This window comes from Rhinolophus hipposideros (genome assembly GCF_964194185.1).
Source record: "Rhinolophus hipposideros genome assembly, chromosome: 1".
NCBI lineage: Eukaryota > Metazoa > Chordata > Mammalia > Chiroptera > Rhinolophidae > Rhinolophus > Rhinolophus hipposideros.
In genome coordinates, this window is record NC_138047.1 from 64,745,251 (window position 1) to 64,761,627 (window position 16,377).

At 39.5% G+C, this 16,377-nt stretch overlaps 1 protein-coding gene across 2 annotated transcripts in view; it reads right to left on the bottom strand.

Annotated features, from left to right (window-relative positions):
• Nucleotides 1-9,916: 9,916 nt before the first annotated feature.
• The window catches only part of LOC308490195 (broad substrate specificity ATP-binding cassette transporter ABCG2), a 46,172-nt gene continuing 39,711 nt past the window's right edge, over nucleotides 9,917-16,377 (bottom strand). For both annotated transcript variants that reach the window (XM_081032115.1, XM_081032116.1), the window contains exons 13-16: nucleotides 15,332-15,486; nucleotides 13,487-13,576; nucleotides 12,573-12,655; nucleotides 9,917-10,506 (exon numbers count right to left, since the gene is read on the bottom strand). In XM_081032115.1, the coding sequence (XP_080888241.1) occupies nucleotides 10,359-10,506; nucleotides 12,573-12,655; nucleotides 13,487-13,576; nucleotides 15,332-15,486 (476 nt within the window). In that variant the 3' untranslated portion in view covers nucleotides 9,917-10,358. The remainder of the gene's footprint in view (nucleotides 10,507-12,572; nucleotides 12,656-13,486; nucleotides 13,577-15,331; nucleotides 15,487-16,377) is intronic.

Sequence of the window (16,377 nt, forward strand, 5' to 3'; positions counted from 1 at the left end):
AACCTTTATTTTTCCATATAAATGTGTTAAAATAAGTTTGATGGATTCCTAGGGAGGGGTGGAGAAAAATTCCCCCTGAAATTTAATTGGAATTGTATTGAATTTATTGATTTGTTTGGGTAAAACTGACATCTTCACAATATTAGAAACATAACTCTCCATTCATCCAGAACTTCCTTAATGTCCTTCAAGTGTTCCTTAAAATTGCTTAAAGACCTTATATATTGTTTAATATGGTTTTATTGCTACTATGAATGAAATTTTGTCTTCCATTATATTTTCTAGTTGATTATTGCGGATATAATGGAAAATTACTAATTTCTTATAAATTAATCATATATCACACTTGAACTCCCTTGCTAGCTCTAATAGATTCTGTATTGATTCTTTGGGTTTTCCATGTAGAAGACGAGCTCACTTTTAATAAGGAGGATAGTACTGTGTTAGACAGTAGCAGTGATAGTAGACATGCTTTTCTTGTTTTTGGTCTTAATGAAGTGTGTTTTAGTTTATGTTCCTCTAAAAGAAAAGCCAAAGGCTTGAGTTCAGGTAGTTTACTTGGGAGGTGATATAGGAAACTGGGGTAGGAAACAGAGAGTAAGCCAGGAAGGGAGAGAATGCGAATATACAGATATGTGGTTGAAGTTGCCCCTATAGACAGCAGGAGCTCAGTTCCATCCGAGTACACTGCGGAATGCCTCCCTTAATTCCCTGTCTGAAGAACATGAAGCCCGAGCAGCTGTCCACCGGCCCCAATCCCTACTTGTTGAGGGGAGCCTAGGAGTGTTAACACCTGCCCTTTCAAGCTGTGCTTGCTCTTAGGTTGAGCAGGTTCAGCTTTGGAGGAGGCCTCACAGCAGAAAAGTGCAGAGATTTTGTTGCAGGCTTGGGGTAGGGTGCTGGCAACATGATCGGAGATCACACAGAACCGTTCGCATCGCTGCGATGGAAATCAGAGTCGCAGAGGCTATGTGACTCTGAGCACCGACAGCACCTGCCTCCTCCACCCCGTCACCACTCAGATCCACTCATGCCCACATTAAGTCCACTCCGGACTTTTTGAGGGAAGCCAGATATGACCTCTAAAAAAATACAATACAGGAGGGTTAGTGGAACAAGCTAGTCCCCATTGCTGTTGCTTGTCACAAGACCACCATTTTTTCTCATCTCTCTCTTCTCTCTCCCAGCTTTTCTAGGGTTCCCTCATTGTTGGCCAGATGTTCATTGATCCACACTTTTGCTGAGGGCTCAAAGTCCTCGCTTCTCTTGTCCTTTTTCAGGCTGTGGTTGCTGGGATTGCCTATTTACTGTAAACAGTGAGCATGGAAACCCAGTTAGCTCTGTGCATTTGTTATGTAACAGTAAAGCTAGCCTTTCCCAACAGAGATAACCAATGTGACAATTGCTTTCTCTGCCTGCTGTTCAACCAGTGTGGGGTCTCAAAGTGAAAAAGTGGCAGACAGTTTCAGGTTGAGTAGAACCCTACTGTATTCCCAGGTGAAAGTATCCCTCCACTCTTGAGTATTCAAGAGTTCTAATCCAGCCAGAGCCTACAGCTGCAGAAACAGGAAGCACAGATTCTGCAAATGGATTAGTAGGAATGATACTGAGAGAGGTCAATATCACTTGGTACATGGACTTGTGTATTCTAACTATTGGGAACAGGCACTCTTTGTTTAATGCAGGTGTCTACATTTCACACAAAGGGCCAGATCGTAAATATTTTAGGCTTTATGAACCATGCCGTCCTCTGTCACAACTACTTTACCATCATAGTGCAAAAATAGCCATAGACAATACAAATATAAATGAGTATTACTGGGTTCCAATAAAATTTTGGTTACAAAAACAGGCAGTGAGTAGGATTTGACATGCAGGTCAAATAGTTTACCAACCCTGGTTTAATGCATATTACACATCCTAGAGGATGGCATTCCAGTCACTCTGAGTGTGTCATCCATGAATTAGCACTAGCATGATGCTAACAACCAGTTGGATGTCCTGTAGGATGTTAGAGGAATCGCCAAAATTTATTAAGTGTATCCTATAAGCCAGGTATGTCTAGGCACTTTACATACATTACCTTATTTAATCTTACACCTCTGCAAAGGTAAATACTACTAGAATCCCTATTTTATGGGTAAGAAAGACTAAGCTAAGTAAGTTAATCAAGTTCACAGACCTGGTGAATGGAAGATGATGAAGAGGGAGACGGGGGGAATTTTCCTGAGTAACTATAGCGATAAAAAGGTCCTGTATTCTTCACAGCTCCTGGAATGCTTCTTTTCAGTACAACTCCCTAGCTTCTAGTGATGCCCACTGTTCCCATCCTGGCTCCTGGACATTTGCAAAAGTGACCCACCAGAGGTGATTTGTCAAGTTACCCTGGTAATTCTGCAGTACATCCCAAATCTTATCAAGGAAATAATCTCTGACCTTGGGCTGGTCAGTCTCTGAAATTCAAATTACCTCATCTGCAAGATGAAAAAGATAGAAGAGCTTGAGGTTTCTCAAACAGTATATTGCCAAGCCCTTAATTACTGAGATGATGCCTCAGGTTTTGCTCCTTTGCAAAGAAAGGAAGCCAGGGTGGCCGGATGGCTCAGTTGATTAGAATGCGAGTTCTGAACAACAAGGTTGCCAGATTCCCATATGGGCCAGTGAGCTGCGCCCTCCACTACTAGATTGAAGACAACAAGCTGCCGCTGAGCTTCCAGAGGGGCAGCTGGATGGCTCAGTTGGTTAGAGTGCGAGCTCTCAACAAGATTGCCACATGGGATGGTGGGCTGTGCCCGCTGCAACTAAAGATTGAAAACAGCGACTGGACTTGGAGCTGAGCTGCGCCCTCCACAACTAGTCAGATGGACAACAACTTAGAGCTGATGTGCCCTAGAAAACACACTGTCCCCCAATATTCCCCAATAAAATTTATACAAAAGAAAGAAAGGAGGCCAAACTGAGGGGCCATATCACTTGGATCAAAGCAGCACAACTTTCAACTGTCATTTATCAGAGACCCAGATACGCTGTTCTATAGTTTGCCAAGTGAAAGAAGGATTCTGCAGGTTTCAAAAAAAAAAAAAAAAAAAGGTTTGAGAGAGATCCAAGATGTCTGAGTAAATAAACACTGTGCCTGCGTTGTTCCACGAACACATTAAAATTACAACTAAATTACAGAACAATCAACCTGGAGAACCATCTGAAATCTAGCCTAACAGAAGTCTTCTCACCAAAAATTTAAAGAAGCCATGGTGAGACTGGTAGGAGGGGTGGAGACGCTGAATGGGCTCTAAATGTCCCTGTGGCAGTTGAGAATCATAAGGGATATCTCGGCCGCAGAGGTTCCCCCCGGAGGAGGGAAGGACCTCAGCCCCCTACACCAGGCTCCCCAGCCTAGAGTACTGTTGCTGGGAAAAGGAGCCCCCGTAACATGTTGCTGTGATAAACAGTGTGGATTTGGCCATTTGGGTGATACGGAAGGCTGCGGGAAACCCAGCCATCTTCTTAAACAGCCCGCGCACAGACTCACTGGCTCACAGGCACTCACCTTGGGCTCCAGCGGAGGGAGGGTGACTTGGGAGGTGTCGGAGAAATGTGGCCTGGCAGACTGAGTTATGTGGCTTTTGTGGGAGGACTGGAGGACAGTCGGCATTTTCCCGACTGTGTGAGATCCTCCTCCTTTGCAGCAGACAGGTCGGTGACGTCTTTCCTGTGCTGAGCCCATCCCCACCACGGCCAAATCTGAATCTGATTGGACAGTGAGTTCTGCTGCTGATTCTGGGACCCCACCCCACCCAACTCCCCCAATGCCAGAGGCACTTTCTCAGAGAGCAGCCAGTCACATTGCACTCTCTTGGAAAACTATCAGAGTCCATGTGCCCCAGGCAAGTGGTCACTGGCCTCAGTGTACTCTGAGACTTTTGCTGAGTCACTCCAGGCCCAGCACTGTCACCAAATCAGAATCTACATTAACTTGGTGACCACAACTCTTCCCACTCTAGTGACTCCCTGAGACCCTGCCTCACCCAATTCGTGTACCACCCAAGGCTTTATCAGCAGCTGAACCTTACAGGAGCTGGCAGGTGGCAGCAGGCCTCAGAGTGTCCTGGCTTTTTATGGAGTTACCCCAGACCTGAGACTGGTGGCAGCCATCCTCAGTTTATAGCATGACCTCTCCCATGCACCTCCAGGTTTATAGCCACAGATTGCTTTGTACCTCTTACCAAGTTGTCCCCAACCAGTCACAACCAGTGGGTGTCCTGTGCCTCCATTGGAGCCCCTCCCAAGAGGCTTCAAAACCAACATACTTGGAATTTGGCTTCAGAGCACAGCAGAGCACCACCCAATTAGCCCAAGAGGCAGCAAACCAAAAGGGCGGTCTCAACAGGCACCAAAGCCCACTAAGGTGAATCTGACTCAGTGGGGTAAGCCTCCATCACAGCAGCCCATAAGCTGTAGATGTGGCCAAACCCCACAGACAGACTGAGGATCAATCCCACCAACTGACATGCCCATAGTAATCAAGGCTCAACTATAACAAAAGGGCACACACAACCTACATAAGGGATACTCCTGGACACCCAGAGCAAGTGACCAGGGAGACTATGCGAGGGCCCCACAGGGCACCTACTACATAAGGCCACCCGGCCAAGACTGGGAGACATAGCAAATCTACCTAATACATAGAAACAAACACAGAGAGGCAGCCAAAATGAGGAAATAAAGAAATAAATCCCAAATCAAAGGAGAAAACTCCAGAAAAAGAACTAAACAAAATGGAAGCCAGCAACCTATAAGATACAGAGTTCAAAATAATGGTTATAAGGATGCGCAAGGAACTTAGTGACAAATTCAACAAAGAGATAGCAAGCATAAAAAAGGACATAGAAACCATAAGAAAGAATAAGTCAGAGGAGAAGTGTACAGTAACTGAAATGAACAATACCTTAGAAGAAATCACCAGCAGACTGGATGAAGCAGAGGACCAAAACAGAGATTTGAAAGACAAGGGAGCAGAAAACACCCAATCAGAACTGCAAAAAGAAAATAAGAATACAAAATAAGAGGCCTCTGGGACAATATCAAACGCAACACTATTTGCATCATAGGGGTACCAGAAGGAAAAGAGAGCAAGCAAGGGATTGAGAACCTATTTGAAGAAGTAATGACTGAAAACTTTCCTAACCTGGCGAAGGAAATAGACAAGACAGGTCAAGGAAGCACAGAATCCTAACCAAGATGAACCCAAACAGGCCCACTCCCAAGGCATATTATAATGAAAATGGCAAAGATTAAAGACAAAGAGAGAATTCTAAAAGCAGCAAGAGAAAGGCAACTATTACCGTATAAGGGAGCTCCCTAAGACTATCAGTTAGCTGATTTCTCAGAAACTTTGCAGGCCAGGAGGGAGTGACACAAAATATTCAATGTGATAATAATCAAGGACCTACAACCAAGATTATTCTACTCAGCAAGGCTATCATTTAAAATCAAAGGACAGATAAAGAGATTCCTAAACAACAAAAAGCTAAAGGAGTTCATCACCACCAAACCAGTTATTACAAGGAATGTTAGAGGGACTTCTTTAAGGTGGACACACACACACACAAAAGATCAAAATTAATTTATGAATAATAAAATGGCAATAGCTGAATATCAACAACTATTTTCAATGTAAATGGATTGAATGCTCTAATCAAAAGACAGGGGAGCTGAATGGATAATAAAACAAAACCCTTAAACTGTGCTGCCTATAGGAAAATCACTTCAGATTGAATGACACACACAGACAAAAAAGGGAAATGAAAGAAAGAAAAAGCTGGGGTAGCAAAACTTTTACCAGACAAAATAGACTTTAAAACAAAGGTTATAAGAGATGAAGAAAGACCTAATAATCCCACTTCTGGGTTTTTATCTGAAGAAATCAAAACGCTACTTCCAGGGGACATGCGCATCCATATGTTCATTGCAGCCTTGTTTACAATGGCCAAGATGTGGAGGTAGCCTGGGTGCCTGTCCATAAATGAATGGATAAAGAGGAGGTGGTACACATATGCAATGGAATATTGCTTGGCCATGGAAGGGAATGGGTTCTTGCCATCTGTGGCAGCATGGATGGATCTGGAGGGTGTTGTGCTGAGTGGAATGTCAGACAGAGAAAGACAGATGTAATATGATTTCGCTTATATGTGGAATCTAAAAAACAAAATAAACAACAAAACAAACTCATAGACACAAAAAAAATTTTGATGGTTGCAAAATGGGAGGGGGTTGGGAGGGTGAGTGAAAAAAGAGGAAGGAATTAAGAAGTACAAATTGTTACAAAGTAGTTATGGGAATGTAGGATTTAGCATAAGAATTACAGTCAATAATATTTTAATAACTATGGTGTCAGATGGGTACTAGATTTGTTGGGAGTGATAGATGGGAGGGGGTTGGGGGCAGGGTAAAAAAGGTGAAGGGAGTAAGAAGTACAAATTAGTAGTTACAAAATAGTCATAGGGATATAAAGTAAAGCATAGGAAATATAGTCAATAATATGGCAATAACTATGCATAGAGCCCGGTGTGAACTAGACTAGTCAGGGGGATCATTTCTGAAATTATATAAATATCTACTATTCTGTACACCTGAAATTAATATAATATTCAATGTCAACTGTACTTGAAAAATGAAAAGGGGGAAGAGGAATTGAAGGGGAATAAGAGGTCCAAGTTTCCAGGTATAAATCAAATAAGTTATGGGGATATAATGTACAGCATGGGGAATATAGTCAATAATACTGTGATAGCGTGTACAGTGTCAGATGGTTGCTGGACTTATCATGGTGATCACTTCTTTAGGGATATAAATGTTGAATAACTATGGTGTACACCTGAGACTAATTTAATACTATATGTTAGCTATATTTTAATAAAATCATATTAAATAAGTAAAATACTCGTCAATAAAAAAAGCAATATTAGCAGCATAACTATATAATTAATTTATCAAAAAGGACACTAAAAATAAGTAAAGGGCATATAAAATTATATAACCTTTTGGAAGTGTTTATTGATTTCATATTCACTTTATTACATTGGTGAGCCTATAGTTTTACTTAAACACTATTTTCAAAAATTCAGAGTTCACTACATGATACTTGTTTGGATTACTTGTGTGCATATAAGAAATGGGTTGTAATATCAATATGCAATATGAATATGTTTTTTACCATGAATATCAGTCAAAAATATTCACCCTACAATGACTTGGACGTGCTCTCAAACCAATGACCTGCCATAATCCTACTGCTACATTGAAAAGAAAACTTCCTTTAACAGAGTGTACCAAGAAATATGATAAAACACTACAGTTCGGCAACAGGGCCTGCAAAATAAAACAGAAAGCACAGAATTTCTATAAAGTTAGTGCTTCCAGTAGGACCCATAGCCCAAGACAGTGATTCTCACAGACTTCAGGGACAATCATAGTTATTGCATGTTTTCAGCTTGTCACCAAATGCCTGGCTGTTCTCCTAAAAGACAGGGCCATATGGAGAGCTTATCATTAGCTCCTGCAGCTGACAGCTCAGGCATCAGTAGTTGCTACCAGAAGATCAGCAGTGGTGAGAGCCCACCATGAGCACCCTCCATCCCTGCTACCTTGACTAGTCCGTTGTGGGGCCCACTGAGCAAGCACTGGAGTGTCCTAAAGATGTCTTATAAATATAAATAATGCTACATTTCACATATATGTAAATGGTATTGAAGTTAATAAAATTCAAAGCCAAAGACCATGAAGAATGATGAGGAAACAGATGAACAAGTCAGCTCCCTTTTTGACAACTCTCTCAACCTACCCACTTTTCCTTTCTTTTATTATTACATCACTCAATGTGCCAAGGAGCCTTCCATACCAGGTTTTCTTGCACTCTTCTTTGAAAGCCGGATGACAGCTACTGCAGGAGTAAAAATAATAGCTAACATTTGTGCATCCTGACGTTTCTTTTATTTTAAACCAAAGTAATTAATTTATCCTCTCCAATATAGATTAGTTCTTTTGACATACAAGAAAAACAAAATTCAAAAGAACATAGACATATTCTGAAGTGAATTTCTATAATATTATTCTTTCTATTTTATAGGACTTATGCTTTTACGAATACTTATTATTGTTAAAATGGTTAACATAAAAACATTTAAGATGGTAAATTTTATGTATGTGTTTCTTACCATCATAATCAAAACAGAATTATATAAAAAAGATAACTGTAATACAAAGGGAGGGTAAGTCTAATAAGATATATTTAATTCTTATTAGTTTAAAAATGGGTAGTGTTAATATTTTTGGCTTTTTTATTTCTTAAGTATATATATTTTTATGAGTTTGTTTCTGTTTTGTTTTCTTATTTTGTTCTTATTTTATTTCTTAAGAATATTTAGTGTATGAAGTATAGATATATATTTCTCTCTGTGTATATCTACATATGTATATATACAGAGTTCTCTGTTAATATGTTTGTTCCTGTGTACGGAATAGCATATACAGAGAACTGTGAGTAAGACAGGGTTATGTTAAAAGAAGGAACTATACCAACAACAGGAAAAACTGATTAACCCTGATGGTTATATAATAAACAGGTAAAAAGAAAATGTGATAATGTGTTACAAAATGATGTATTAATTAAATGTCATCAAAAACAAAAGAAAAATGTTCCTAAAAATTCAAAGAGAAAATGGAATGCTATGTCCCCAGAATGATGTAGCAACAATATGGCAGGGCACCTGCTGATGCTAAATGATAATCCAACATGACCGGTCACACGGGGTCTACACGCTGGTGATCCTCAGCTAACTTAATTCATGTAATACTGACAAACACTAACTTTTCAAAATGGGATTAAATGCAATGTGATCACTTGAACTGGATCCTAGCAGAGTAAAAGAGTATTAGTGGGAAAGTGATGACATATGAATAAAGAACATAGTTTAACTAACAGTAATGTTAATTTATTAGTTCAATGTTAACTTTTTAGTTTTCACATGTAACATCATATATAAAATGTTAACATTAAGAGAAGCTGGGCAAAGGGTACATGGGAACATTCTGCACTATCTTTTTAACTTTTCTGTAAATCTAAAATTATTCCAAAATTAATCGTTTATGAAAAGGGGGAGGGAGGATATCCTTAAGGTTGTACCTACCCACACAGGGACACAAAACTGAGCTGCAGTGATGTTCTGATGACAGCGGAGAGGGGAGTATACACGCTTCATTTCAAAATAACCCAGAGAGACGGGGGAAGTAGTGACTGGTACAGGGGCGTGAGAGAGGCTTCCACACGCTGGTGATTCCTCTTTCATCACCTGATGGATGTGATCCTTTTATGATAGAGGGACTGTACTTTTTATTACATTACCACTCAAAAAAAAGTTTAAAAAAACTTTCCTATTAGTAGTAAAAGTTAGATTAATATCAAAATAAATGAGATGTACATGTGGGGAAGAAAAGAACCTATATAGGGCCAGTTATAGCAGTTATTATAACATAAGTAAAATGCGCAGAGTTGGGAAAGAACTTGGAAATTACCAACTCCTGGCATAAAGTTCTTTATGTTGGTGCCCTGGAGATACGGATGCAGCTGAGCCCACAGGCCCGGACATCTGCATTGAAGCCAAGTTCCCAGGTGATGTGATGCACACCCAGGTCCTACCACTGAACTACCCCAGGAAGGTAAGTCACCAGGTCCCCGGCTCTCTACACCTGTAGTCCAAAGGCCCAGCCAGGACCCCTGGGATATTCTAATTCCACAATAGATAAATCTCAGTAAGACCTACTCACCTTACACGGCTAATCAAAGCCTTTTCTATCATAATGGCTTTTCTACATTATAAATAACACTGAGTTTTTCCAACATAGTTTACATTTCATCCTTCTATTACAGCATCAATACATTTTTTATTTACTTATTAGATAATGGCACTTTATAATTCATACAATATTAAAGCTAGAGGGCACCTAACCCACCTAATTCATTTTAAAGATGAAGAAATTCGTATCAGAGATATTAGTAACTTGTCACGAGATTCTAGATTCAGTTCTTCTTTGGTCAATAAAATAAAATACACCTTTAAAGTAACCCTTGTGGTTACTGTCTGACTAGATGAACTTATCAGCAGTACAGAATATCACTAGTTTATGGCTTAGGTAATTTAAGATGTAATTCAGTTCATGTGATTTCTATGAAAGTTTCTGTTGAAAATAATTCTGGCTGCAGAACCGTATGATGGTAAATGAAAGAAAAAATACTCCATCAAATGCTTAAATCAAGGTGCTCCATTTTAATGTGTAGATAAGTTATGTAAATTAGAAGGAATTTAAGAAAATTTCTTAAGAAATAACAACTTTAGGTAGGCAATTGTAAGGAAGATAACAATCATGCACGCCAAGGCCACGTGATTCTTCCACAGGCCCCAAGGTGAGAGGTCGATGCCCTGGTTTACCAAGTATTCTTCGCCTGTACAGCTGAAATGCAACAAAAACAGAATATGACTTCATTCTCACCATCTGTCCAATTTCACTCAATATATTCATTGTTCCTTCATTAAAGCAGCCTATAGGTTATCAAGCCTTAAATAACTATCCCTTCATATAAAATAGGCAACAATGAGCACTTACAATTCTGCTAGACATTATGCAAAGCAACCTGCACATAACACTTTAGTTAATTTCTAATATAACACAATGGGGAAAATATTATACAAATTCAAGACGTGAAGAGCCTGAGGTTTAAGGAACTTACTCAGGTTCACAGACTCACACTTTGAAGTAGGTTGCCTGTCCTGATTCATTTGTTACCAAATCTGTGATGCTGCTCTCTTCAAAGGGCAGAAACATTTACCAAGTAATTTTTCACTTACTCCTGATGGGAAAAACCTCAGCTTTAACACGTGACATCTAGGGCCCTCACAAAAATTATCAACGCCCGGTAGGGAACTCATTATCCACAAACCACCCATAAAAAAGATGGCAGGCTAAGAATTCCAACTAGGAGGAGAGGCAAGGAAGGGCTTCTTGCCACAGTTGTACTTGCTCAGCTCCTGCACCAAGAGTGGAATGAGCATCTCAGAGGCTCAGCCACAAGACCTCACCAGCAGGCCCCGTAATCAGGTGTAGGCCTTGTAGCTGGAGGAGAACAGGATGCAGTACCTGCCACAGGTGAGACAAGCACCTGGTACTAAAAATACAGACACACCTATTACCTGGTACCATTTTTGTATGACTCTTGGCGTTTACTAGTTCCAAAACAAATGTCATACCCAAATAAAAAGAGCACAAGTGGGCAGAATACTTCTCTTTATAGAGGTTTTTTGGCAATACACTGACCCTTGAATAACGTGGAGGAGTTAGGGGCACTCACACACCCCACAGATGAAAATCCACTTATCACTCTTGTCTCCCCTGAAATTTAACTACTAATACCCTATTTTTGCTTAGACACCTGACCCATAACATAAACAGTCGATTGACACATATTTTGTTGGTTATCTATATTATATACTGTAGGAATACTACAATAAAGTAAGGTAGAGAAAACGTTATTAAGAAAATCATAAGGAAGAGAAAATGTATTTATAGTATTTACTGAAAAATATCTGCATATAAGTGAGCCCCTGCAGTTTTAATGCATGTTGTTTAAGGATCAACTACTTCAAAATAGCATTTGTACTATTATTCAAAATTATTTCTGTTCTACTGGAATGGTCATGAGATTTAGAATACCAGCATTCTCTTTTCTCTCATTAAATAATGTCTCAAAATCAAACCATTAACAACAATTACTGAAAAGGAAAGTGTTATTTAATTTTTAAAACAACATCCTCTAATTTTATTAAACATCCATTTGTTTTGACATTTCTGTTTTATTAACCTTACACAGAAAAATGAGATTTCTTTCTCAGCTTACTGAAATATGTGTTTCTTTCTCTAGAGAATACATCCTTCGACGGGTAGTATTTCACTTCAGTTTAAAAATAAAAAAATAAAAAACTGTGCAGAGTTTGATTTCATGATGTCTCATAAACGGAGGAGGAAGGGGCACGTGCCAGGACTATGGCAGGAAAAGGTTCACTACTTTCCACTTCTGCTGCCCTTTTAGCTCTTACTACTGACCATGGGTTGGGCTCCCAGGAAGCCATTAGTTTGTGGATTCACACTTCACATAAGCCATACAGTGCAGATACTGCAAGGCCTTGCTAAAACATCAAAGCAGCTCATTTCAAACTCAGATATTCTGAAAATCAAAACTCACACCCACAATCAAAACAGTAAAAGGAACTTTTAAAGGGCCCAATACAAACAACACATAAGAACAATTTCTCCAGCATAAATACAATTTGACCGCAGTAGAATACCTACAAATTGTACAGCACTTTCACGTGCATTAATAAACAACTCCCTTTACAGATAAGAAAACTTAGGCTCACAGCAGTCAAGACCTGAAGGGACTCACACCAGCTCTGAGCCCAGTGGCCTTTCTACATCACACCACACAGAAAGCAAACCCATTACGGCACTGAGTGTAAACTTACATGGCAAAGCTACACGTATTGTTTGCTGTTACATTGAGTCCTGGGCAGAAGTTCTGTCCCAAAAATTCATTATGCCGCAAAGCCTATAACACAACGGGGAGTGGGGCAAGGTAAATAGTTTTAATAGACTTTGCAAAAAATTATCACAATCCCATCCTGCTACTTTCATCTTTATTGTTATTTCTGAAAACAAACCAAACTTCATACGCACAGTCTTCGTCACACCAAAGCAACTAAAATGAGTTATCCTGGTAATCAAGAGGTCTTGGGGTGGACTTCGGCTTCTAATACAAGGGAAATAAAGTATGTGGCCAAGAGGGGAGACCTCTGGCTGTAACCCCTGAACTCCTTCGTTTTTCTCTCCCCAATTATAACACCCTGAACACTACAATTAAGATGATATAATGATACTCAGTAACTATTCTCAATTTATGGTAACACATATTATATCATTATTGTATGTTTTAATCAAAACCACTTATAAATCTTTGGAGCTGATTACCTTTCTAAAGCCAATAGTGGCTGCATATATTATATGGTCTTGGTTTTTCTTCTAAATTCCCGTTCAATATATGTGTAAAATATGAATAACAGGCTCCTATTGTCTCAACTATTTCCAAATGCACTTAAAAGCAAACCCATTTTTTTTTTACATCAAGTGGTCAGTCTTTCTCCTTCACTATGAGTTTTCTCGCCACCCTTCACCTCAAGCAGCAGGGTGACTAGGGAAAACTTGGTTGATCATCAAGGTGACCTAAGGCTTAATAGAAAACTCTCCTTCATTGGTCCCCAAATGGATTTCCTGGGACACCTCCAAGTCCTTGTCTGGGGACATGAGATGGTCAGGCTTTATTTTGGTTGTTCCTAGCTTGGGAACAATGAACCAGCCATGGTAATAGAGGAGGAAAACTTACCGTATAGCCATATCGAGGAATGCTGAAGTACTGAAGCCATGACAGCCAAGGCACAATGGTTCTGAGATTGACCAGCAGCCCGGAAAAGATCTACAAAGAGCAAATATGAAGAGTCAGGACTGGTGGAGTGATTTCATGAAGAATTCTAGAGAATACCCTCTTTAGGTCCCGTACAACCTTGTAAACATTACTGCTGGGGCCAAGTCTTTCTGGAAATCCTGTCCACTCATCTAAAGACTCAGCATATCCTCTTTGCATAGGTATTCCTCTCTATAGCTGAGGCTGTTTACGGTTTTAAAGGAATGACAATATATCTTTAATTACAAGCTCCTTGTGATGGCTTTACTTTCTCTGTGACTGCACACAATGGAAGGTACATAAGTACCGCCTGTTCTAATGATACGACCACTGTATGTTCCCACCAACAGACATAATGAACATATCCTGAGTCCCTCATGCCCCTCTCTACTTCATAACACAGCAAGCTTTGTTATTTACAGGGTTTGCATTCTATCTCCCAATGATGTTAGGGATAATTTGGGATTCAGAATGCGTGCCTAAAGTAACCCATAGCCTAGACGGGTACACAGTATAATGTGGTGAAGTGTAGCATAAGATATGGTAAATACCTTCATTTAAAGCAACAAAAAGCAGTATTGCAATGGAGACCCCCGGAAGGACCGCTCCAGCAACAGACGGGTACATAAGAAGAGGTACATACAAAACTTCTCCTCACTGGCATTGCCATGGGGGACTGGCATAACAATGACAATGTTGCTGGTGTCACTACATACGTTTTAACTTGATCTAACCAAGTGTTTAACATCTCTCAGTAAAATATGGTTTTAAAGTTTTATACATAAAGTATTAAAGTCATAGTCAAAGTCTCTAACATATCAAACAAAACATTTTTATATTATCAAAGGACATATTCTTTACTGGATGCCATTTTAGGAAATATGTACAAGGATTATCATGTTCTCAATAATATTTATATTGGTAGTTTTCAATAGCAATTGTTTGTGCTAATTACAAACTTTTAAAGATATCTACTCCTACTCTAGCGGAAAGGACTTGGGTAGTAAGTAAATAGGCTAAGCATTCCTGTTTACTCCATGCAGGAGGGGAAATGTGACAACTGATTCCTTTCACCTGTTCATTCATTTATGTTTCTGCAAAATTTAGGAGCATGTAAGCTGAGGATTAAGTGCTCATTAAAGAAAATGCCCAGATATATTGATATAAGAGAATATCAAGAACCCAGAAAGGAGGGGACTTAGTACTGTGTGGACTTTGGAATTTTCAGTATTTTTCAAACACTCTTTTTCAAAATATAGGAGGGTACCCAAGATAGACGACCCATACCACATACTGTTTCATTTCTCATGGAGCTTAGCTTTTCCCTTGGAAAGTATTTGATCCATCCAAACCATTTCAGTTGTTCATTAAATAAGACTACAGTTCACTAACAACACCATAAAATTTAGGCAATTAACCTGTTGTTTTTATAAGGGAATCTTCCAATAAAAATTTTCTCGGTTTTGCAGTTCCCAATCATCAAGGTTTCACTATATGTCACCAAGAAGCATCATTTAAAATCTCATTTGTAACAACATGTTAACTAAAGTTGTAGTAACTATATTGGAACAGAGCAAAAAAGGCTGGGTCAGAGTCCAGAAAAAGCTGGTGCATTCCCTAATATGAGCTATACTTTAATATATGGCTTCTTTAAAGCTAAGGGTCCCATTTACAGAATCCTCCAAGCAGGTTTTCCATGAAAAGCAAATTACCAGAAAGGAACGAGAGGCAATAATTACTTCTCAGAGAAGCACAGTTTCTACTCACCATCATAAACACAAAAGTGATGGTCATGAGAAGTGTTGCTATGGATACCACACTCTGACCTGCTGCGATGGCCAGTGACATAGAACTGGCCGTAAATGCCACCATCACGAGAGTAAACATCATGATGAAGAAGGACTCCACCACTGGTTTCAATCCTTAGGAAGACAGAAGGGGTTAATCCAACTGCCTAGGTTACTGTTTACCTCGTTTTTTTTATTGTGCAAATAATACTCTATGTTGAGAAACTGATAGCAGAATGAAAAAATTCATCCCCTATCAAACCACCTGGGTCAGTAATTTCATTGATTTCCCCCCACCCCATATAATTGCATAAAATGATCATGCAGTTTTCTATTTTATACTTACTGCATTAGCACTTTGCCATGTAACACCTATGCTTCTTTATGTGGAATTATTAACAATTTCTGAGAGCCTGAGATGGAGGCAGCACACCTGGCCAGAATCTACTGGCTTCTCCTCAGAGAAGGAGAATTGTCAGGAGCACACTCTTTTCACCCAGACATCACCACCTTATGCAGTGTTTGCTGTAACTGTGTTGGTGAAGAAACTGGGAAGACGAGGATTCCGTGGGCTCCCAGTAGTTTCACTACCCGAGGGAGAACCTCAGAACCCAAGTCTCTGAGATAAAGTACCACAGAGCTTGGGGTTGAGGATGGAGTGAAATTATGTTTCACAAAAATGCTTTATAAACTATAATGGGCTACAATTATGAGTCAGACAATCTGAAGAGTTTGGAACAGCCATAGAGTCAGGAGTCTGAGGATCCAGATACTATGCCTAATTCTTTATGACACACCTCTCATGTGTAAAATGAAAGTTTAAACTATATCAGTGAATCTTTTCTTATAGAGCTTTGATACAAATACATGTATTTCTGGTATAAGTGTGTGAATCAGAAATATATGGAAATTCTGAGGCAGTGTGCCTGGAGTGAAGCCTAAACACAATGTACAAATGAATCTCTCTGCATTTATCAAACAACTACATTGTTGAACTACTATGTGCCAAAAGTTGCTACTTTTCAC